The following is a 23,053-nucleotide window of genomic DNA, read 5'->3' as shown; positions in this document are numbered from 1 at the left end:
GTTTACGGGAAAATGGGTAAATAAATTGAAAGGTAAACGAAAACAACCGTTTATACACAGTAAATAAATGAAATGGTTGGAGCCTTACTTGGTCCGTGCTCTTGGCATTCGTCGGCAGCCGCCCGCCGTCAGGCGCAGTCTCTATGTCCTTCTTTGTGGACGACCTTCGACCCATTTCTTCCATCACCATGCGCATCTTCATTTCGACGGACACAGCAGGTGCAATTGCAGTCCAAGACGCTGCGCATGTCAAGCTATAGCCAGAAGCTGTTCGTCGGAAGGGCGACTGACGTGCCGCCTGTGCCGGCCTGATTCAAGTTCTCACTCCTTTCACCGACACGCACACCCGAGAATGGCGGAGCTCTACAACTATAGCTGTTTTCGATATACAGGTTCTTCGTTACTTTACTGCTTTGGGTGTGAACCCATGAGTAAAACTCGCGAATTGCGGAACTAGTTGTTCTCGCAAGCATTCTCCGTCAGCGGCGGTACCGTACCGTACAGTCATGGCGGCTGTGGCTCGACCACAATCTGTCCAACGCGCGGCCGGCACGGGTATCCTCCGACAAGGTACGCCCCCCCACCTTATGTCCCCAAGCCTCAATGCCTGCCGTGCTGTGAACGCACTCCCTCTTCAGGAGAGTCTCCTGAAACCCACTTAGGGTCCACGCACGCATCGATTCGTCTGCCCTCGATATGCACCGGGCTGGCTATCGATGCATACCACAACAGGTCGAATGCGCTGCTTCCTGCTCTGCCCCGTATCCAGACCGTCTGTGGCGGCTCGGCCTAGCCACTATGATCGGTTCTCGCTGACTAGCAGCTGTTCCGCGGATGAGAGGCCACGCGTCCCATTGGCTCCACTCAACAACGAATGTCACGAGCTGCATCCGCGCAGAGCCCGCTTGCCCGCTGCCCACAGCTTACTGTACAAGAAGGCGCCCCGGCCCTCTGCACAAAACCACAAACCACGCACTGTCCGCCTTTGATCCCGCCCTCCCGTACACTCTCCCTCACACTCTCCCTCATTAACCCGCTGTCTGACCAAGCGCTTTCGTCCAGACTAATCTTGAAAATGGACTACGTGAGTAATGTACTGAACATCACTATACCAGAAGTGTCTCATACCTCGTTCAGCAGACGCATGACGCGTTGGGCACTCTCGTGCGGGAGCTTTATCAAAATGCTCATATAAACGAGGTGCGCTCCTGGTTTTGAACCCTTCCGTCGCGCGTGCATCATACTGAAGCACTCACAGGAGCATCCAATCCATTTTATGCACGATTATGTCCGCCTCCAGACGCTGTATCTGCTGATCGGGCAAATGGTGAATTATTTCCGTCTTCACCCACGGTCTTACTGGCTACTCACCGGACAACACTAGCTGCAACAATATCAACAGTTTCGCGCACCATACTCCCCTCTCATCATCAGACAGGCGGAGGCGGAAAGGCAATATTCCCAATCATACCCCTACTACCTCATAACCGACCCGCCACCGCCTGACGTAGGGAGGAGCGTGGGCGCGCACGACATGGAGGAACTTGCTGCGTGGATGCAGACTACTTCAATCACGGCTCCGACCTGTCCCCAGGAAACGTACATTGCGACACAGCACGCAGCTGCAGGCGTAAGTTCTATGCAGACACCGCCAAACTTATGGCCCCTCCAGGATGGTTCTGCATGCCGGCCTGCATGGCTTGATGATCATCCGTACTGCTCGTTCGATCCTTCCGCGTTCCCCGGAGATGGCTATGTTGGCGGCCATCAAGACGCCACACTGGGCGAAGGGATCGATTGCGCCGTACAGCCTGAGGTGAGCTTAGTCAATCCTCAACACGAGATCATGCGCTGACGCACCTCGCACAGGTCTACACCGACGCTGCTCTCGTCCCACCTAATGCCGCACCCTCCATCTCCGTTATCGAGCACCTCGAGCAAGGCACATACTCGCGCAAACAGGCCGTCAAGGGCATACCGGCAGGTCCCATTTATTTCAACGGCGAGAACGGGGTACTGCTGGCAACGCTTGAGCCCCTCGTGGACGGCGAAAAACCCGCCTTCGACACCAACGCGTCCATTGGCGTAAAAGCGTCGATCCGATTCGAGGTAGGTATACCACACGGGTTTTGACTGCGCCTCAGAATTCTTACAACCCGTACCTTCAGCTACCTCAGTTTCCCGGGCACACCATGCAAGTTCGAGTACGACATGGAGATGGGCAAGGCCGTCCGGCACAACCCATCACGCTCCGCGAGATGGCGGCGACGGTGGGGCTCGAACTAAAGAAGCTCATGGTGAGCGTCTTACAGTCTCGCATTCGGTTGACCTCATGAGGGTACTCACCTTCGTCTGGATAGGCCCATGCGAAGAAAAAGGGAGAACCGCTCCTGCAACGTGGTTCCGAAGTGGACTTCGATAAGGTGGTTCTGCTGCGGATCGAGCACATCTCGCGCGGCAGCTTCCAGCCTATCATCGGGATCCGGAGTAATGGCTAAGTGCAGTGCGGAAAGGATGCAGCGGGGAATGCCTTGTATCGCGTCGGAGAATCACGGAAGAGCCTTGCCATGAAGTCAGCCATATCCTATTGTAGAACATAATCACATTGTACTCACGCAAAAGACCCATTATCGCACTAGTACAGTAACGTAGACCCCGAAATGTATCCATATGTGCACTTGTGTTGCGCAGTGTGACTTGCCTGGCCTAAAACACGTTGCATGTAGATCGAGCCGATCTGTGTCATCGGAAGGTCTTCATTTACAAGCCATTGTCAGGCATCCGGTAGCCGAAGCCGGTGAGCCAAGGATGATCGGTTGAAGCGAGGCCAAGCTTCGCGCCTATCAGAGCTTAGAGGACTGAGTACTGAGGAGGCGGTGGAAAGTGGAGCAAGACGAATAGCGTCAGATGTTCAACAGAGGGACCTAAAGGAGATGACAAGGTGGCAAGAGGCTTGCAGAGGATTCCACGGCGAGGGGGATTCGAATGCCCTGGCGCGGCGGAAGTGCGGCCTCCACGTGGCATCTCCCAGTGGGCAGTTTCGACCAGCGTGGCAGCGTGGAGCGTCAAGATCAACGGCTCTGCCGCTTCAGAACTCGATGTCTGCATTGTGCCGGTCAGATCAGGGTGACACTGGTGTCGTCGCGAACATAGTGATCTCGCTCGGACTAATTGAGCAAATTCGTTAGTCGATGAGATTTGACGTCTTGTTTAAATAGCGCTCGGTTACGTTTCGGGAAGCGGCAATCGGCGTGTAGAATGGCGTGCGACTACTTATACTTCCCAACCCAACCCACGACGCTCAGACGCGCGTTGCCAACTGCCTCTGTGCTGTCCTCAAGAAGCTCATCAGTCGCACAGTACTCATAGACAGCGCAGCAGCGGCGTCTCATCTGGCCGCTGTTGTCAAGTAGGTTTCTGTGCCGAATTCTTGTTGGCCAAGTCGATGAACTCGTTTACAGAGCAATCCGTCGTATCGCCATATTCGTCCTACACGTATACCATTCCATCTACCCGTCGACGGATAGAGCCAATATGGTAGGCGAGCATATGAAGCTCCCCACATATACCCACGTGCCAGCGCAGCCCAAGAGCCGCCGGCTTTCTCGCGGTCTACGGGTTGTTTTGGCAATCACCTTCTCTTTGGTGGCATTCCAATACGCGCGACTCTACTCTGAAGTCATCCGGCCGTCCCGAGAGAGCACCCAGGTTCCTTTACGCGCTGCAGAGTGGCTGGAAAAATGCCAGCTCCTGGACGTGGAACCCGGTCCTCCGGAGGACTTCAACACTCGGACGCAATCCGATCGTTTCGTCCCTGGGACTCGACCTACATTGATTACGGTACATGAAGGCTGTTCCCCCATATTTACTCCGTTGCGCGGGACTGATCATTTGCTAAACAGAATGCCACGATCTGGACGGGAAGAATCGACGGTCTAGAAGTGCTTCGGGGCGACATCCTACTTGACGGGGGTCTCATCAAGCGGGTCGGCGTCGTTGATGATGACTTGCTCGACCAGTACGCGCATCTCGTCCGCGTCGACGCTCAAGGACAATGGGTCTCCCCAGGGTGGGTCGCTTACTGTTTAAGCTCCTGGCCTCACTGATACATTTGTGCCCAGCATTATTGACTTACATAGTCACCTGTCAGTGACGATGCCACCGTTCCGATATAAAACTGATAGTCGGTATGTAGGGGTGTCGATAGCGTGCCTGAGCTGCGCGGCGGTGACGACACCAATTCATTCAAGGGCCCTGTCCTGCCTGTATGTTTCATGGCTTCCATTGTCATCTCGTCGCGCTAACGCATATGCAACAGTGGCTCCGTGCCCTTGACGGCCTGAACACTCGTGACGATGCGTACAAGCTGAGCATCGCCGGAGGCCTTACGGTAAGCGTATGCCATATCACTGCAAGACGAACTCAATAAATGCTACCCAGACTGCCCTTGTGCTCCCGGGGTCCGCTAACGCGATTGGCGGACAAGCTATTCTCATCAAGCTCCGTTCAACGGCTGACCGCGCGCCCACCGGCAAGCTCCTTGAAAATCCATACGAACGCAATGGCAGCGTCTACGACCCGCATGCCTACTTCCGCTACCGCCACATGAAGTATGTGAACCATTTTCCTATTCACCCACTGTCCCCGCTCATTGCAGTCAAGGCATGCGTGTGGCGAGAATCCAGGTGCGTCTACAACTGCCATCCCTCTACACGCCACGCTCATATTGCCATAAATAGACCGAGTCTATTCGAACACTCGTATGGACACTGCATGGGCATTCCGCAAGGCGTACGAGCACGCTCGGAAGATCATGGAAGCCCAAGATAATTTTTGCACGAAGGCCACAAGAGGCGATTGGGCAGGGCTCGGCGACTACCCGGAAGATCTGCAGTGGGAGGCCCTCGTGGATGTCCTGCGTGGTCGTGTTAAGGTATGCGTGTGGGCGATCCTCCCGCGCTAGCTAGAACTCAGATCGCTCCAGGTTCACACGCATTGCTACGAGACCGTCGACTTGGATGACCTCGTCAGGGTAAGCAATCTGAGCCTATGATGTATAATGAAGAGACAATCGTCGGCTCACGAAATCCCAGATCAGCAACGAGTTCAAGTTCCCGATCGCCGCCTTCCACCACGCCCACGAGACTTACCTCGTGCCAGACGTCCTCAAGTCCGCGTACGGTAAGAAGGATTGCGCGAATCAGACGTCTCACAGCCACCGATCGTTTGTTGGTCCAGGACACCCTCCCGCAGTGGCGCTCTTTGCGACGCAGGCACGCTACAAACGCGAGGCATATCGCGGATCAGAGTTCGCGCCGCGTGTTCTCGCGGACCACGGTTTGCAAGTCGTTATGAAGGCAGGTTGTACTCTCCAGCACTTGTGTACAGATAGCTCAAGGGTTGCTCGTCCAGTCCGATCATCCAGTATTGAACTCTCGCTACCTCGTGTACGAAGCGCAACAAGCGCACTACTACGGACTGCCCCACAACCTCGCGCTCGCCGCTGTCACGACTACTCCCGCGAAGGTATTGGGCCAGGACCACCGCATCGGTTACGTCCAGGAAGGTAAGCTCTATTTCCTTCCTCGTCACATACTGCGAAGCGAAGACAGCGGCTGACGCCTTCTGAACGCTTACTACAGGATATGATGCCGGTAAGCTGGAACCGATCGTACACACGCTCATACTCAACACGAATTCTATCTCCGCTTGGCTTCTCAGACCTTGTTCTTTGGGACAGCCACCCACTGGCTCTCGGGGCGACTCCACAGCAAGTATGGATCGACGGTATTGCGCAGCTAGCGGCCCCGCATCTCCTATCTAAGCCGGCGTCTTTCCAAAAGTTACCGAAGACGCCTAACTTCGATAAGGAGGTGAACGAGACCCTGAAGCACGACGGACTTCCCCCACTGGAACCTGTGCGGTCAAAATCGAACACGGTGGTGTTCACGAATGTTTCGAGCGTCTTCCTGCGGGAAGAGTATACTGTGCGGGAGGCCTTTGCCGCAGATTCGTCTAATGCGCTTGCCGCAGGAGTCGCGGTGGTACGCGATGGGCAGCTTATGTGCGTCGACTCCGGGATCAGTGCATGCGCGCAGTCGATTAATGGTGATGAGGATGCGGAGTTTGTCGATCTTGAGGGCGGCTCAATCGCTCCTGGTCTCGTCAGCGCTGGAGCGCCGCTTGGGCTGCAAGAGATCGACCAAGAAGCGTCCACCCAAGATGGGTACGTTTTCGACGCCCTCACGGAAGGTGTGCCTGAGATTGTTGGCGGGTCTGGCGCTCTCATCCGGGCGGCTGACGGTCTTCAATTTGCTACCCGAGACGCATTGTATGTACTCGTGCATTCGGCTCTCATGGTCTTGCTGTACTGATATCAGACAATCAGACTGGCGTATCGGGCTGGTGTGACAAGTGGCATTGTGGCGCCCCAGACACGGGGCTTCCTCGCGGGACTCAACACCGCGTTCTCCACTGGCGCGCGCCACAAGCTCGAGAAGGGCGCGCTCGTGCAGGAGAGCGGCGGAGTGCACGTCGCAATCCACCCTGTTGGATCGCCCAGTGTCAGTACGCAGATCGCGGCGCTTCGCCACTTGCTTCTGAGCGAGACGAACGGTGACATCAAGCAGTGGTTTGGTAAGATTAAGCAGGTATGCTGAGAGCTTCGATCTACCTGACGTGCTGGAAGCTCGAGTTGATGCGTCTTGCACAGGGAGAGGTTCCGTTGGTTGTCGAAGCAAACAGCGCGGATACCATTGCTTCAGTCCTGACGCTCAAGGCTGAAGTCGAGTCCAAGCTCCATACATCGTTGAAGCTCACCATTATTGGTGGGTCGGAAGCGCATCTCCTCGCACAGGAGCTGGGCGCTGCAAACGTTGGTGTTATTCTCAATCCGGCGCGGCCATTCCCCAACGACTGGGAGGAGCGGCGGATGTGAGTACTCGTCATGCTGCGTACACCCATGTAGCTCGAAGACTCACCATTACTCTCAGTATTGCTGGGCCACCGCTGACGGAGAAGAATGCTGTACTGACGCTCGCCGAGAACGGTGTCACTGTCGGCTTGGGCATCAAGGAGGTCTGGGATGCCCGCAATGCCCGCTTCGATCTTGCATGGGTATGTGAATAGCTTCCCTCGGGAGCGGATTTCATCTCATCGCACTGTGCAGGCTGCGCTGGAGTCGAACGGTGCACTATCGAAGGCCGATGCGCTCGCGCTCGCGTCGGTCAACCTCGAGAAGCTGCTGGGTGTGAAGGCGGACAGCGTGCGAGGGGATCTCGTCGTGACGCGCGGTGGAGACCTATTGGAATTCAGCAAGGTCGTTGCTATAATTTCTCCCAGGAGAAGAGTCGTTGACCTTCTGTAAACTCGCCGGCAAGAGCACTGGCAGCTCTCGTCCTCTGACCGTATGCCAACGGCCCGACCTTCCAGCGTATCGGAGCGAGCTGTAAGCATGCGTGCAAGCCCTTCATAATTCTATGGGAAGTTGATGCGTCAATCTGGCACTGGGGCCTTCCTCCGTTGTCTCCCAGAAGGGAAGTATAGTGTACGTTCTGAGACAAATTGTGTGGAAGTCAGACTGTCGACGACGACTATGCTGCAGTAGTTTGACGGCTTCGTCTTTGGAAGACGAGGAAAGCTCGTCACTTACGATTTAAGCCGCTGTCAGTCGTTGTGTGATTACTGTTCGGACCCGCACGGTGAAACGCTGAGGGTCAATATACACGATAAATAGTATGGTACAGTAAGCACATTAGAGCGTATACGCTATACGAGATCCAAGAAATGGTAACAGGATTCGGCCGCCAACGCCTGGGCAGCTTGAATCGACTTAGTGTTGGCGGATGCCAAGGATGGCCTGCACGCTACCCTCCGCCACGCGCTTCACTGAGATCAGAACTAAGTCTGAGAGCATGACTTCTCTGTTGCTATTGTCGAACCTCAGCGGCTGGTTCCGCGCCTTCATTTCCATCTATCGCGAGTCAACGGAGAATCAGCTTGATGCATACATGCGATCATGGGAGGACTCACGATCAGTTTCTTCATCTGCTGAGCGATGACGAATGCCAGCTCGCCGCGAGTGATTGGCTTGCCACCTCGCTGCAAGTGCACCTGCTCCTCGTTGTAGGGCCATCGCTCGAACTATGAGAGACCAAGGACCGGATGTCAGTCTCCGTTGATGGCTTATGGGCCCGCCATTCTATACTCACTTGATACCGGATGGTAGCTTTCGCCTTGGTCGTAAGCTCACCGGTGAACGCAACGGCATCTGCGTTTGCCACTTGACCCCAGTTCGTTTCCAGCAACCCTAGAGAAAGATTGTATCGGACTTCCTCGGGGTCTCCATTGAAGTTGCGAGAAGCATATAGCTGATGGGGCACAACCTGCCGGATCGAGGTACACATGAGCGATTAATGACTCACGCTGCAAGGCTTCCACTCTTACCTTGATCTGCGTGTGTCCCTGAAGAGCATCACTGGGTTTACTATGGTGATATAGCAGAGGTTTGATTGAACTTACGCTAAATTGAAACGAGCCGTCAGGTCTAGGATTTGCGAGCAACCAGCTTTGAGCTTGAGGGCTAAAGACGTATATAGCCTCTCTGTCATAGGGAACTTGCATAACAGCTCCGGGACGGAATTGTTGCTGAAGCTACAAGTCGAGATGGGTTGAATAATGACAATGCGCGCCGACTGAGGAAGGGGACGCACAGGCAGCTCTACACCATGCACCGTTTGCGAGCGCCATCTGCCACCTATCTTCACGAAGGCCGAGCCGCCTTCCTCGACTACCACGGCATTCTCGGGTATTTCATGCAACTGTCGACCTGGTCAGCTTCGTACGTCAATGAGCATCGAATGTCTCACAGCGATCCGGGCTGGGACGCGCAGGGCATTTGAAAGGCTGCTGCTCATGCTGGGTGTGTTGAGACTTGAGTTTGGGTGTTGGACGTGAGACTCGAAGTGAGTTCTGTAAAGTAGAGCGAATGAAAGACACACCGCGCAGCAGACATCTTATAGCTGCACATTTGACGGAGTGGATTTCTGAGTGAGCACGAGGAGCATGAGTTTCAGCCTTGGATTGCCTGAAATCCATCCATCCACGCGAGGCAAGATCATACTTCCGTTACCACGGAGCAGATGTGCTGGTCATTTGAGGTACAAGATAATTGGGGCTGGGCTTGAGGCATCAGCAGACTTACCAAGCGGGAGCACAGGGAGTGAGCCAGGATTTACCTGGAGCTGCCATTGACGTTCGCTGGCTATGGAGGCACCGGTCAGATAGAGCTTGCGCTTGGACCGAGACTGTGTCTCCCTTCAACAACAACCGTTGTGGTGCTTGCTCGCACCTTTCGTACATGCTGGACGCATCGCCTGTCCACAAACACTACAACATGGATGTCGCCGAGCATCGCCCCGAAGGAGATCTGACCTGCCGGACAACGATGAAGACACCAAAGCGTGGCACATCGAGGCATAAATGATGGTTAGAATCCAGAAAGCTGCACAAGAGTCAAACACTACACACCTATCGATTGCAGACATCCGCGGCAAGTCGAAGTGCGAGATGATCGGAGTGATGGCCACGAACCACAGGCACGAGGCCACGCTATCTGGTCTCCATGCCCGCTAGATTTACAACACGCTGTCCCAAATAAGTACAAGATACATCCATGCTACCGCCAGAGGAACCACGGCAGGTGGCACATTTCTGCAAATAACAACAAAGGAGACGGCATTATCATCTGGGTGTACTCCTGCTAGTATTCGACTCCGGTCTCCCGGAGCCGAGCAGTTTCATAGCTGACCCTGACGATATCTAAGTGAGGTCACCACAGCAGCATTCTGAGTAAACAGGATAACCCGGATGAGACGGATGAAGGTCGAGGCAATGTCTGAAACCCCCGGAGGAGTACACCAAATCATTACGGTGGCCTGAAGCCCGAGCTTGCCACTGCGCTACATCCAGCATGGGACACTATTTCCACCAGCACTGGCTACCTACGTGAGGAAAGGAGTTTAGTACGTTTATACGCGTCCGCATGTGATGACTTACGGCCTATGTTGAATGCAAACCGATGAGGGCACTGTCAGTGTCACGTTAAAGTCAGAGAACGGAAGCATTAACGCCCTGACGAGACCATTCACCACAAGATATTGAGACCCCGACAGCGCCCGCAGCCGCTCCGCCTCCGACGGCAACGCCAGCAAATCGACGACTCATGGCTTTTAGCCACTACTAGTCTACGGAACGCTATGACAGTCGGCGGGTTGCAAGAGGCGATTGCGTGCCCAATTAATTAAACAGGAGGCAGCATTTGTGAGGCCCCGCACCGATAGCCACTCAAGTGACGACACCATTGCTAAAGATACACCCCAGAGGCACGCCCCAGTCGTGGACATTATTCTAGATCGTGGGTGAAGCCGATTATATAGGTAGGTACGTGATAGTAGGCGGTATGTCGTTTCAAGTACGTCTAACGATAGAAGGCAGCGTATCGGTATTGCTCTACAGTCTGCATCAGGCAGGACGTGTGCGATGTGCGCAAAGCACATCTGAAGGAGAAGGATAGCGCAAGATGTAGGAACGTCTATGCTTGCGCGTCCTCCGAGAGAGCGAAGAAGGGCTGGACGCTGGCTTCCGGGATCAGTACGATCTCGCGCAATACCAGGTCCTTCAGCTCGTATGGGAACCTTCGTCCGCACATCTGGGGGCATTCGTTCTGCAATTTGGTCGGTAAATCAGAGTCTGACAATAACATTACATGCTCACAATGAAGCGCTCCATCACACGAGCCGTAAGCTGCGCGAAGCGACCTTTTGTAGGCTGACCCGTTTTAAGACCGGTTACATTGATCTGGAAGGTGTACGGCGGATAGCCTTCGAACTGAATCACGTATATTTCAGGTTGCAGTAGTTTAATGGCCCCAGGTGAAAGATGACGTACTTCAAGCCGGAAAGATGCCTTCTGACCGAAGGTCTTGTTTGGAAATCCTTGGGAGTCGTACTCCGCGATGCCACTACCGTTCTTGCCGAGCTGTGCCCTGTCCAGCCTGCAGCCAAACTCATACTTGATGCGATCCAGGTCTTCAGTGCTGTACCGCTTGCATGATCTATTCGTATACGACCGTTGCCTGAGCAGCCTCTGTAATTCCATATGTACGATCATGAGGGTGTTATGCAGATGCCGGCACGCTTCTCACTCACCTGACCACCATATACGCAAACCAGATCGTTGGATGCTCCTACACGGTATACCAGCGATTCTGCCTCCAGAACGACGTCGAATGCGCCTGCGCCAGAAGGAATTGCATCGGAGGGAGTTACGACAGACTCGGGGTCGGAGTCGGTTCTGTCCGAGATCGAGTCCCTGTGAACCGGCATCTGCATCTCGGGCGCGTCTCCACCGGGGATTGGGGCCAAGTCTTGGTACATCGAGGCCGGAGAAGACACATATGTTGGAGAGACCACCGGGGAATTGTACGCAGGAACGGAAGATGCGGCATGCGGCATCGACACATCAGAATAAGAGTCCATCGAGCCCGTGGAAGCAATGGTGTATTGGCGGTCCTCAATCGACGGCATGTAAGGAGATTGCACATAAGGGTCACTGCTGAAGCTGAAGGCCGCGTATCCTTCTGTGGTAGGTAGGCGGGGTGTGTAGCTATGGTGATAATGAGCAGTGCTAAGTAGATAGGGCAGGAATAGGGCCATACACATGATCGTCCATGGGGTCGAACTCCCGCGAACCCCAGAGTTTCATAGTAGTCGTCCAAACTCCGGATTCTGGATTGTCGTAGTGGGTATCTTCCAGGTGGTGAGCCTCAGGCGCAGCGACGTTCATTGCGAACGTATGCGGCGACGTGCGTGTGGGGAGTGGCCTGTCAGAAAGCCCTCCATCATCCAAAGGTTGTGAGTATTCTAGGAACTGCTGCCAATGCGCTTCCATTTCTGCAGCCAATCGTCAGAAAAACTGCTTGGTATACCAATGATAAAGTACCGAGTACTACACCTTGCAGAGGAAAGGACTGACGGCAGTAGTTGAAGGCGACTGGCCTGCTTTATACTCCATTTCAAGATCGGATATTGGAGGTGTGGCCCTGGATGGATAGCAGCGACGTATGATCAGTCTGCGCTGGTAGCGTTCGAACTTGGAGCGCAGGAAGGATATCTGGCGTTGACTCGCAAGGGAGCTTTAGAAGAACGAACGTAATGTCCCCGTAGCAGTCCGGCCGGTCGTGAATTGTGCAGATGACTTGACTCGCATGGAGGAACGTGTACAACCTAGTCCTTCTCGCTGGATATCCAGACGTCCCAAATGGAGTACTGTCATATTGCACCCGCACGGCCGCTCTGACAAGTTCAACCCGTCGCCGATGAACACAGTCTGCAGAGCACTTGCTGGGCTTGTGAGATGCAGGAGGTACCACAGAGAGCGGGGGGGACCAAGCTGCATAACCTGTGGGGCAGCCGAGGAAAGGAAGCAAGTGCACGTCTGTTACTTCAAGCTTGGGGACTGGCACCGGTACGGGGCTGGGCAAAGACTGTCTAAGTTCCTTGGATGTCTGAGAGGATGACTATCTGCGCGTACTAGAGCGCTCTGCTTATCCAGAAAGTGGATCGACGCCTATGTATCCGGCTAAATCCGTAGCGCTCCGGGTCTGTCCAGCTGGTGCATCTCCAGGCTGGAGATGTACCTACTTATCCGCCTTCGCATCCATTGGCATGAACACGGTGCATTTTGCGCACCCGCGTCGAGGCTGCCTCAGCGTCAGCCTCTGAGTAGACGTCACTCATCTTGATGCTCCCCAGGTTATCCGACGGATATCTCGGCCTGGGAGACTCCAGATATCTGGAAGTCAACAACTCTGAATCAACTGGTGCGATCGCTCCCTCCCTAATGTGTACTCTACATATGTAGTACGTGCCAACTTTCCCTTGGCGGCAAGGGCGTCCCGGTGACGGGCCGCTGCCTCGGTTCCGCAGACATCGCGGCTTCGGATGACCTCAGGGCCCACTGCAAGCGTCGTTGTCCTGAATACTTATTAGCGCGTTTCAACATATACCAGCGCGTTCATCGACTACTACACCCGCTGCCATGTCCTCTGACCCACTCCACGCCATCGTCTCCGCCCTGCAAAGGGAGCAGATCATCCCCGATGTCGTCCCCGCGTCATACACCTTCACCCCCACCGTCCTCTTCTCGATCATATACCCCAACGGTGCAGAGGTGAACCTCGGAAACAATATGACAGTAGAGGAGACGCAGGATGAACCGGAGGTCCGACTTGCTGCGCTCAACGGCCCTTGGGACGACGCGTCCGAAACATCGTACACGCTCGTGATGCTTGATCCCGACGCGCCATACAGGACGGACGCGGTGTACAGATCGTTTAGGCACTGGGTTGTGCGTAGCTTGTATCAGGTTGCCAGTCACAGACTCAACGGACTGACAATGCACCCAACCTCGCAGATCACGGGTCTAAAGTCACCCGCCGTCAAATCCAACTCGGCGGAGGCGCTCAATGCGCTCAAGACACACCCATCCACGACTCCCTATCGCCCACCAGGACCGCGTCCCAACTCGGGAATCCATAGATATAGTGAGTGTTGCTCAATATCGGGTTACTAAGAAGCCCCAGACCTCCTTCAGGCTACCGTTCTCGCTCGTCAACTTACTCGTGCGTTATTCCTACCCAGCGTTTCTCCTGTTCCAGGAGCCCACAGGCCCGGAAGTCTTCACCGTGCCTCAAGGTGCCCCCGAGTATGGCGCAGCTCTGGAAGATCGGCGTAGCTGGGATCCAATCGCGTTTGCGGGAAAGTACGGGCTGAAGCTGGTCGGAGCGAACTACTTCCTCGTCACCTCGCCCGAGGTCGATGCGACTGCATGACAGCCGCACCGCTGCAGTGCTCACCTTGGTTCTGTATGCTATGAGACTCGAAGAAGTGATGAATGTAACATCAGTCTATGTAGGATAAGTGAAGAGCGGGCTTAGCACTGACTCGCTGATTGCAGTGAAGACAGCCGCGGGGTTGTCAATCATGTACAGGACCTAGAGCACTGAGACATACTTTGCTCGCGGTCGATTCCTGATCCGTGGATAGTCATATATCTGGACATCCGTATCGTCACGCCCGTTCCTTCAGGTACACGGCAAGACGCAATCCTGATGGATATCGTGCCAGCTCAGAACAGAGGTGAATTGACTAGGCGAACCACCTAGATCTTCCGGCTCTATTTGCTGCTCGCAGACATGCCGAGGTGAGGAATTTGTATAACAAAGTATCATATATTCGCTCGACGAATACAAGACACAGTGCTACGATATACTGATGAGACAGAGCGATACTTAGGAGCCGAGCTGCATACGAGATAGCGAAGTACAGTCAAATATGCACAATCGCATCTCGCGCGAAATGCAGACAACTCCGAGATGGACCAAGAAACGTCCGCCTAGCCGCGGTGAGCGGCCCATGCTGACCATTTCCGCCGTGACAAGGAAGCCCAGCAAGCCACATCTCCAGGTACCGGGAGAGAGAAGGCGGAGCGTGAACGAAAGAAAGCAAACAGTACAGCGATGTTGATTTGCGATTTGAGTTGCAAGAAAGCATCAAGATCCAAGTGATGTGAAACGAGACGAGACGTTGATGGAGCATAGACAGATATGTTCATAGCATAGATGAGATGATGCGCGACCTGCTTCGGATAGGCTGAGAGTGTCCGCGGCTGATCGAGTGGACGTCTGAAGCGAAGGCGGCGGTAGGCGATGGATGTGTGGTATTGCTAGTTATGGAATGAGAAGGATTTATGCAGCAGGTACAGGTACCCGAGCGGGCGTCGGCCGGCCGCGAGGCCGTGGGCGGTTGATCCTAAGGGTTTCGGAAGGACTGCAGTAAAACCAATGAGCGGAAACTCGTACAAAGATGGTGCGACAGATAACTTACGTAGGGATTATGGCCGAGTTCTCCTTGAACTCTTGCGTGCTCGACTTGCCAGTCCGCTTCGACCATCCAAGGGCCGCACGACGGGTACTCGAAGTGACACGCGGGCGCGCAGGGAGGCCGATGGCGTTCTTGCCCTGCTTGGACGTCTCGAGCTCGACATTGAAAGGCGTGAACGGCTTGATCTCACCCAACACCGGTGGCGGCGTGGGGACATCAACGTTCGTGTTCCGTTGGACTTCACGCAAAACGGTCTGATCGTGGAGGGACGCTGCAAACGGCTTGCTCGGGGCATCAGTGAAGACCTGCATGGGCGACGAGCGGGTCCTCTCGGGAGAGGTCAATGACCGCATGCTCCTGAGGGGATACGGCGAGGGTCTTGACGAGGTTCGTGAACGGACGCGATGGGGACGGAGCTCGGAAGGAAGAGGTCCATAGTTCTTCTGGGAGTGCTCGAGCAAGGCTTGCATGGCAATGGGCTCGCGGGGAGGATGGAACGCTTTTGAAGGTCTATGTCAGCGGACAGCGTTGCAATGGCTCGGAAGACAACTCACATTGCAACGCGAAGAGGGAGAAGGGAGTATCCATCCACATACGCTTGCTCTCGTCGACAGTAACCTGAGCCTCATTGCGCAGTGCGTAGTACCTGCGAAGGGTCGTAATGCCATGCTCATCGCTATACTCGCTGTAGACGGAGTCCCTGTCGCTCTCGACGATATAGACTGAATCGTTCATCATCGCGCTCGAATTTACCGCCTGCTTCGCGAGACTCTGCGGGGTAGAGCGCTGAGTCGACGGCGAGCTGGCGAGGACAGATGCTTCCTCTTCAATAGTCTCATACACGGACGAACGAGACATCCGAGCCTGGTCGATCCTGCGGCGATGACCTGTGCCTCTGGCCCGAGCACGCGCTCGGGCTCGGGCGACACCACTGCTGGGATGAGAGGCGTTAGTGAGCAGGGTGTTGAGGTGTCCAATGTCGATGCTGGATTGAGAGCCGCCAGATACCGAAGAACCATCCGACGACGAGAGAGGAGGCGTATCCACACCAGACGAAGCTGAGGTGCAAGTACTTGATCGCGACCGTCCAGCCGAAGTTGGCTTGCTGAAGATGGAACGCTCGCGCACTGCGAACAGAAACGTTAGCGTCAGAATCAGGACCGGAGCTATGCATACTGACAAGAATCCAATAAGTCCTCTCCCTGCGCGATCAGTGCGCTGTCCTCCAAGCTCTGACGCTCGAGCAGTCCCTGGCGCGCCTTGATCATGCGCTCCCCACCGAACTGGAACGAAGACGTCGAAGCAATGGAAGGCTGTGCGACGAGCCGCGAGGTCTTGGCTGGCGACTCCTTCGCAGAGGGCTCAATCATGTCGAATTGAAGGATGCGCCCAGGGTGTGCCGTGTGCTGTTTGCGCTCCATACGAACGCAGGGCGAAGTCTCAACCAAGGAGCTGATAGACCTCCTACGAACATGTCCGCCGCCGAGCATCTATGCCATATAGCGATTAATACAGCAAACACAAAGAATCGACATATCACATACCGTGATCATGGTATCGTCCTCCTTGACAGGACTATGGACACTCTGCTCGCTCATGATTGACAACGGCCGGTACTGCTGACTAGGAAGGTACCGCGCATACTGGGCGAACGACGGGTCGATGCCAAAGACAGACTCAGATGACATCGACGTCCGCTTCCCAGTCTTGTCGAACAGCGAGTCTTCCACTGCGGACGTGAACCTGCCCGTCTCGTTGTCCATGATCGAGTCCCACGACGTCCGGTTCGCCTCTTCGCGCTCATCGCTGTACGTGCTCTCGGGCGAAGCCGAGATTGCGCTGAGCGGGGCGCCGTGGGCATTGTCGAACATCTTGTCGCCCAAGCCCGGACGCGCCATCGGCCGCTCCGAATAGTCGCTCATGATAGAGTCCACCGAGAAGTCGCGCGTGTGGCTCGCCCACGCCGCGCGGCCACCGTTAGCACCGTGCATGGCGTACGACAGCGCGACGGAGCTCGCGCTCGTGTTCGAGTCGTTCCTCTTGTGCGCGTGCACGCCGAAACTGCGGTTGTACAAGCTGACGGGGGGACCGTGCGCGTTCGACGAGACGGACATTGCCGAAGGCCCGCGGCGGTGACCACGACGGTACGGATGCATCATGTGCGACGGCTGGAAGTAGAAGCTCGAAGCATCGCTGTCGACGCGTCTGCGCGGCTTAGCCCGGCGGATGAACGAGAACGTGTCGTCGACCGACATGGACATCGAGATTGAGATGTCGTCCATCGACGGTGGCCGGCTGGGACCCTCCTGCGCATACCCGAAAGGATCCTGAGTACCATCGTTGACAACCGCGCCGTACGAAGAAACGGAGGCGATGCTGAACACGGACATGTCGCGGCCATGCTGAGGCCGGAAGACAGCCTGGGACGGCGGGTAGAACGCAGGACGGTTCGGGCCGAACTCGAAACCGCGTCGCACCTCGTCGAACGACTCGAAGCCAGTGAAGCTCGCAGCAGACGGCTCGCGGGAGTGGCCTTGCGTGTTTGCCGTCTGGTCCAGCTGTGTTGATGAGGAGTGGAGCTTAGAACTCGCGATCGAGTTGACACGCGAGCGACTCTCCTCGGCAGGCAAGATCTCAGCCGCCTTCGCCAAGATCGACTTGAGGACCGAGCTGTCCTCCTCAACAATCGAGCTCTTCGACTGCGCGCGCGAGTGCGACAACGGCGGGATGATGTCCGAAAGCGTCAGCGGCACGATATCTGATTCCGTGGTTGTCGAGGAACCCTGCTCGACCGGCTTGCCCCCAAACTTGAACTCGCGGTTGAGACGGCCGTCAGAAGGCTTAGACTGCATCGACGACTGGCGCGACCTCGACTTCGCGGGCGGGTACACGCGGCACTGGTCCTCGAGCTCGCGCATCATGAAGCTGATGTCGTGCTCCTGGTCCTGGGACATGCCCGAGTCGCGGTTCCCAGTCTCGTCCGACCCGCCATACAGCGACGTCGTCTCGTTGAAGTTCGAGAAGCTCTTGGGGATGTCCTCCGCAGGGGCCGGGCGCAAATTCTGCGGGAGCGGTGGGACGGGAGGCGCAAGCAGGCTGTCGGCAGCAAAGTCGAACTCGAGCTCGATGCGCGCGGGGGTCTTGAACGCCGTCTCGAGCTGCTCGACGAAGCTCGCGCGGTCGGAGCCGCCAGATTCATTCAGCTTCTTCAGCTCGCCCGTAAAGTCGAACGACTTCTTGGTGTCGTCCTCCGAAGGCGACGTGGGACTGCGCTCGCCATCGTCAAGCTCGGCCTTGTTGGCATCGGCGTCAAACAGCTGCGCCTGGAAGACAGGCAGCTCCTTCTCCTGGCCCTCTGCGGGCTGCTCAGGAACAGGCAACGCACTCTTCGGCGGGGAGCCAGGCGACGGCGGCGGCCTGAACGACAGCGTATCGTCAAAGGGACTGAGCGGGCGCGTGTTCTCCTCGTCGCTCTGACCAGATAGGATGACTTGCAGCTCGTCCGGGATGTCGGAGTCCGGATCCTCGGGATCGACGTCCGGCTCCGTCGAGCTCCCCAACGTGCCGCACAGCCCGAGGCCCTTGCGCGCCTCCGGAGTGATCGTGACGCCCAACCGACGCAGGCTGCCCATGCTGCCCTTGCTGTTCATCGGGACGAGCGAGGAGCCCTTGCGGTGGTGGCCCCCAACACGGCTGAAGACAGGGGTCGGGGACGGCTGCACGTCTTCCTCGCCTTTGGAGGATTTCAGGCCAACCTTGGACGGACGCGAGCCGAACGTGCGCGAGGACGGCGCGGGGACCTCCGCCGTCACGGGAGGCGTCGCACTGCGCACGCCAGGCTCGGACGCCAACAACGTCGCCTTGGACTTGGTGTTGGCAGGGCGGAGCGGCTGGAAAACGGGCCCAGCGTCGGCAGGGGAGGGCGTGAGCGTGCGCTTGTGCGTGAGGTGCGCGGCGGGCTTGGGCTTGACGAGGGGCTTCCGGGGCGAGACCTTCCAGTCGAGCTCGTTCCATGGCGCGATCTGCTGCCCGACGAGCTGTGTGGCCTTCGACTGCGTGTGCGCCGGCTCGATGAAGATTTTAGGCGGGTCCGCGGACGACTGCGACTTCGCATACGGCCGGAGGGACGCGATGGACGCCGTGCTCTCGCGCAGCTCGCCCTTGAGCGGACTCCCGCGCTGGAGCATTGCACGTCGCCTGAGAGGGCTCTCCTGGTTCGCTTGCTGCATCTGTAAAGGTGTCAAATTGAGAGGCGTGCCGGCCGTGCTTCCGGGAGTCGCCTCGAGGTCAAGGCGGTTGATGAGCGAGGCGAGGTCGTTCGTCGCAGCGTCAAGAAGTGAAAGCATAGCTACGTCATATTGTCAGTAACGACGCATAAACCAAAACAACTCTTCCCACTCACCATCACCCTCGCTGTTCTCGCAAATCGCCTGCGGCCTCGGCCGTCCAAGCATCTGCTCCGAAACAGGACGCGCCCTCGCCCGCTTCACAGGCGTCTCGCTCAAGCTCGCGCCCTCGTCGACCTTCTCGTCGTCTGTGGGCGGAGAATGCCCGTCCGCCGTCGCCTCCTCAATGCGCACCATCGGATGGTCCGCGAGCGAGCCCCGGGGCGACAGCGAACCCGTCGACTGCCTCTGCGCGCCCACCTGCGTCTCAGGGAAGATATCGGAGATCGGCGTGCGCCGGCGGGACTCGGACGACTGCCTGCTCTCGCGCTTCGTCTTCTTGCCATCCTCCTTCTCCTCGCGCTCCTTTTCGCGGTCGTGCTCGCGCCGCGTGCGCCGCTCCTGCCGCGTCATCTCCTTCACGCTCTTGATCGCCGCGTCGTCCCAGCGGACGGAGACGACCGAGCTGCTCGACGAGCGCGCGGAGCGCCCCGTCGAGTCGACAGAGATACCCGAGATGGTAGACGGGGGCCGGAGCGAGGAGCCGCTGGAGAGGATCGACGAGGGCCGTCCCTGGGCGTTCATGATCAGGTGCGCCGAGTCGACCGAGAGGCGCTGCGGGGCCTGCGGGATCCCAGTCTCACTGCTGGGGCCCACGGAAGACGCGGTCGAGCCAGCGGAGACGTCGCGCACAGTCGATAGGCGCATCGTGGATGGAAGCCCGAGCCCGAGGATGCTCTGCTTCTTGCGCGTCGTGAGCGTGCGCGCGGCGTCTGCGGGCTGAAGGTACGTTGCGGCGGCGGGGCTACCCTGCGAGCTGAGCGCGCCCGCCTCGAAGCTGCTGCCAGAGCAGCGGATGGTGTTCGTCATCTTCTCCTTCTCCTTCTCCAGCTGCTTCTCCTTCGCCTTGTTTTCCTTCTCCTTCGGCTTCTCCTTGTCCTTTTTCTTCTTTTTCTTCGCCTCGCCTTTCTCCTTGGTCTCCTTATCCTTGCTCTTCTTCTCGCCGCTCTCCTTGGAGGGCTTGCTGGCCTTCGTCGTCACCGTCTCGTTCAGGGCATTAGCAGCGCCCGTGTTGCCTTCCTTTTCATTCGCGTTCGAGAGTTGCGCCCAACTTGCCATGCGCGCGAGCGACCGCATCGAGCGGATCGCGCGCACAGCGATGGAGCCAGTAGGGACGGCGGCGTCAGCAGACAGCAGACCATTTGCAGAAGCGGGAGCGTTCTCGTCGACTGGGGTGGTGGTGACGACCGGGACCTCCAGCAGAGACTTGACGGAGGAGACCGTCCCCTGCTTCTGGGGCCGCGACGCGGGACTGTTGAGGAGGATGCCAGAGTCGAGCGAGTTGAACCGGTTGCGGGATTCGAGAGGCTTGGAAGGCTCGGGTGCTACGGGAGGTGGTACGTCAGTTGCATGCCATAGTGCGAATAAAGAGAAAAGGACACACTCTTGGAGCGGGCCGGAGGCTTCTGCTCCTTCTCCTTCTCCTTGCCCTTCGAGTCCTTCCTCCCTCTCCCGATACTCCACCACTTCTGGTTCTCGTCGCCCTTGCTGACCTTCAACAGGTTGTCGGCCGCGGGCTGCTCCTTGGCAGCGGCGGGGATGTTCGTCGTCTCACCGAGCGCGCCCCATTTCATGCCGTCCAGGCCAAGCCGAGACTTTTTCTTCTTGATGACGACGATCTCCCCGAGCTCCGGGTCGTCGTTCTGGTCGACGTAGATCTCGAAGCCGCCACGCCCCGTGGAGGGCGCGCCGCCGACGCGGCGGACGACGTCGGAGAAGTCCTTGCTAGGCTTCTCCTTCGACTTGCTGCTGCCGCCGAGGAGACCGAGCTTGGACCGCTTGGGGACGAGGCGCTTCTTGGGCGCGTCTGCGGAGGCGGGTTTGGGCGCCAGGGGAGACGAGGACGCGAAGGGGGCGACGGAGACGAAGGAGGAGCTGGCGAAGGAGGTGCTGGCGTCGCCTGCGGAACCTGCCGCCGACGGGGTCGCAGAGATGAGACGGATGGTGGGCATGTGCTGTTGAGACGAAGGCGAATCGGACGGAGGGACGGGAGAGTGTGCACGGGAGAAGGACGAGTGGGGAGCGGGAGGGCGGGAGAGAAGAGGTAGTGTGTTACGCATCTTTTCTTCTATGCTCGTGTCTCGTCGTAGATGTGATATTCGTGAAAACAGGGAGGACGGTGCGGGATCGTGAGTACAACAGAGTCGTGGACGTTCGCGTAAGGTCGCGTTAGATCGTTAGTATAAGTGAGATGAGGGAAAAAGTGAGAGAGACGGAGAGCGTATGTGCAGTCGTGAGATGTGCGTGAGGGGAAATAGGAAAGATGCCTGGACGTGTCGGGAACCGAGAGAGGTCGTAGACTCGTAGGATCGTTACTTGTTGCTTGAATTGCTTGCTATTCTTCGGTTGGCTACTTACCGCTGCTCGGTGGGCTGAGCGGGGTGCACTCGGCGACGGAGGGGGATACTCACCTTGCTACGTTTGCAAGGTCGCTTTGCCAACTAGACACCTCCTCCGCACCCCGAGGGAACGAGAAACCTGAAACCGAAGGACGAGAATCCTTGGACAGAGAGAATCGACGACGACGAGGAGCAGGGAGAGCAGGACAGTGGGCACGGCCGGGGGATGCGAGCCCGAACATGGATCAACAGTACGCTTTGGCTCTGTGGGCGTCGCCGCGAACCCAACCGCGCTCCGTCTAAACACCACACAACAACGCGTCGCTCACGGGACCGCGCACCTCTTAGCAAGCGCCGGAGACTCAACCCTATCCGACAGTATATATACTCACTGCACCGTCTGCGCTCGTTTCCCTACGCTCACCATCCAGTCACGACTGCATATCGCCATGTCCTCAACATCCGCACGACGCAGCCACTTCCCCCCGGCCGACAGGAAGAACACTACTCGTCGTCCCCGGCAAACGTATGCACATGAAGTGACTAGTTGGACAAACCCTGTAATAATGGCTGCTTCACTTGCCTCGCAGCCCTCGGGTCCCGAACCTCTAAGTACTTCCTCAATCACTCCCACCGCGCTCAGGCTCATCCCCGCCATGGACAAGGTTCAAGTTCTGCCGCATATCGGATACTGCCCCCCCCGAAGGTCGAACAGATCAAGGAGAGATTGAGGCATGACAACGAAGTTGCCATGTTCCATGGCCCAGAGATATCCTATCAGGTCGACTATCGCTTGCAACATAGTGATGATGACGACCATGCGTACGCTGAACTCCCCGAGCCGCCCTTCAAAGAGGATCGGGCCAGGGAAGCACTCAATAGGGTACGCGCTCGGTCTCGATATATTCAAGTCTTACAGTCTCATTCACTCCGTACTCAAGAACCCGTTCTCAAGTTGGGCGATATCGCACAGAAGCATGGGCCAAACTGTGTCTATGGCTACCTCGACCGGCCTTTCCGACTCCGCATCACCAGGAACGGCTGCGAATTCGACGACACCGCGTCACCACCCATCAAGATCGACCATCGGGACGGATGGCCCATTCGCTCTGGTGCAGATGAGAAGGCCTTGGACCAACGCCTCAAGCAATGGCACACCAACGCGCAAGTGTCCGGCTACGGAGACCGACCGGCACTAGAATGTAGACGATGCAGCCTGATTTTCCCCCAAGAGACACAAAGCAGCGGTGGGACGAAGCTATATCCCAAACCTGAACGCGTTCGTCACGGGACCGTGGTGTCGTCTCGGCGCTTCCTCGCGCCGACG

The 23,053-nt window shown here is 57.0% G+C and overlaps 6 protein-coding genes across 6 annotated transcripts; 3 read left to right on the top strand and 3 right to left on the bottom strand.

The window, feature by feature from the left end:
• The first annotated feature begins 182 nt into the window (after positions 1–182).
• Positions 183–2,657, top strand: DICSQDRAFT_136539 (uncharacterized protein). Its single transcript, XM_007365688.1, has 6 exons — positions 183–1,084; positions 1,139–1,327; positions 1,385–1,816; positions 1,870–2,109; positions 2,169–2,297; positions 2,361–2,657. Exons 2-6 carry the CDS (start codon positions 1,277–1,279, stop codon positions 2,496–2,498), a joined length of 990 nt encoding a protein of 329 aa, XP_007365750.1. The 5' UTR covers positions 183–1,084; positions 1,139–1,276; the 3' UTR covers positions 2,499–2,657.
• Positions 2,658–3,534: 877 nt separating this feature from the next.
• Positions 3,535–7,487, top strand: DICSQDRAFT_180645 (composite domain of metallo-dependent hydrolase; the record flags this gene model as incomplete). Its single annotated transcript, XM_007365687.1, has 18 exons — positions 3,535–3,840; positions 3,903–4,069; positions 4,122–4,145; positions 4,196–4,265; positions 4,319–4,390; positions 4,441–4,614; positions 4,667–4,685; positions 4,740–4,933; positions 4,985–5,032; positions 5,094–5,181; positions 5,239–5,357; positions 5,413–5,566; positions 5,643–5,654; positions 5,722–6,331; positions 6,389–6,650; positions 6,713–6,933; positions 6,993–7,116; positions 7,169–7,487. 18 exons carry the CDS (start codon positions 3,535–3,537, stop codon positions 7,364–7,366), a joined length of 2,862 nt encoding a protein of 953 aa, XP_007365749.1. The 3' UTR covers positions 7,367–7,487.
• A 344-nt stretch (positions 7,488–7,831) lies between these two features.
• DICSQDRAFT_170068 (uncharacterized protein) lies at positions 7,832–8,915 on the bottom strand (the record flags this gene model as incomplete). The annotated part of the gene is made up of 7 exons (XM_007365686.1): positions 7,832–7,972; positions 8,032–8,142; positions 8,211–8,384; positions 8,446–8,463; positions 8,521–8,652; positions 8,712–8,819; positions 8,868–8,915. The coding sequence occupies 7 exons, from the start codon at positions 8,913–8,915 to the stop codon at positions 7,832–7,834; spliced, it is 732 nt and encodes a 243-aa protein (XP_007365748.1).
• A 1,396-nt stretch (positions 8,916–10,311) lies between these two features.
• On the bottom strand, positions 10,312–12,570 carry DICSQDRAFT_161519 (uncharacterized protein). The gene is made up of 6 exons (XM_007365685.1): positions 12,013–12,570; positions 11,717–11,951; positions 11,208–11,664; positions 10,948–11,145; positions 10,774–10,887; positions 10,312–10,723 (listed from the first exon to the last, which is right to left on the bottom strand). The coding sequence occupies exons 2-6, from the start codon at positions 11,947–11,949 to the stop codon at positions 10,592–10,594; spliced, it is 1,134 nt and encodes a 377-aa protein (XP_007365747.1). The 5' UTR covers positions 11,950–11,951; positions 12,013–12,570; the 3' UTR covers positions 10,312–10,591.
• A 528-nt stretch (positions 12,571–13,098) lies between these two features.
• Positions 13,099–14,044, top strand: DICSQDRAFT_155124 (PEBP-like protein; the record flags this gene model as incomplete). The annotated part of the gene is made up of 3 exons (XM_007365684.1): positions 13,099–13,407; positions 13,474–13,603; positions 13,701–14,044. The coding sequence occupies 3 exons, from the start codon at positions 13,099–13,101 to the stop codon at positions 13,889–13,891; spliced, it is 630 nt and encodes a 209-aa protein (XP_007365746.1). The 3' UTR covers positions 13,892–14,044.
• A 762-nt stretch (positions 14,045–14,806) lies between these two features.
• On the bottom strand, positions 14,807–21,447 carry DICSQDRAFT_60172 (uncharacterized protein; the record flags this gene model as incomplete). Its single annotated transcript, XM_007365683.1, has 7 exons — positions 14,807–14,888; positions 14,946–15,441; positions 15,497–16,069; positions 16,123–16,432; positions 16,487–19,290; positions 19,351–20,712; positions 20,772–21,447. The coding sequence occupies 7 exons, from the start codon at positions 21,445–21,447 to the stop codon at positions 14,807–14,809; spliced, it is 6,303 nt and encodes a 2,100-aa protein (XP_007365745.1).
• Positions 21,448–23,053: the final 1,606 nt, after the last annotated feature.

The sequence above is a fragment of the Dichomitus squalens genome (genome assembly GCF_000275845.1).
Source record: "Dichomitus squalens LYAD-421 SS1 unplaced genomic scaffold DICSQscaffold_13, whole genome shotgun sequence".
Lineage (NCBI taxonomy): Eukaryota > Fungi > Basidiomycota > Agaricomycetes > Polyporales > Polyporaceae > Dichomitus > Dichomitus squalens.
Note: the sequence above shows the minus strand (reverse complement) of the source record. Positions and strands in the feature narration are given on the sequence as shown.

What these genes read in the sequence shown, in the direction of transcription:
- DICSQDRAFT_136539 (XM_007365688.1), top strand. Translation starts at nt 1,277, where the DNA reads ATGCACGATTATGTCCGCCTCCAGACGCTGTATCTGCTGATCGGGCAA. An exon ending in ATTGCGCCGTACAGCCTGAG is followed by an intron (nt 1,817 to 1,869) that starts GTGAGCTTAGTC and finishes CACCTCGCACAG; the next exon opens with GTCTACACCGACGCTGCTCT. An exon ending in AAGCGTCGATCCGATTCGAG is followed by an intron (nt 2,110 to 2,168) that starts GTAGGTATACCA and finishes CCGTACCTTCAG; the next exon opens with CTACCTCAGTTTCCCGGGCA.
- DICSQDRAFT_161519 (XM_007365685.1), bottom strand. Translation starts at nt 11,949, where the DNA reads ATGGAAGCGCATTGGCAGCAGTTCCTAGAATACTCACAACCTTTGGAT. An exon ending in TTTGCGTATATGGTGGTCAG is followed by an intron (nt 11,146 to 11,207) that starts GTGAGTGAGAAG and finishes ATGGAATTACAG; the next exon opens with AGGCTGCTCAGGCAACGGTC. An exon ending in AGGCATCTTTCCGGCTTGAA is followed by an intron (nt 10,888 to 10,947) that starts GTACGTCATCTT and finishes TACGTGATTCAG; the next exon opens with TTCGAAGGCTATCCGCCGTA.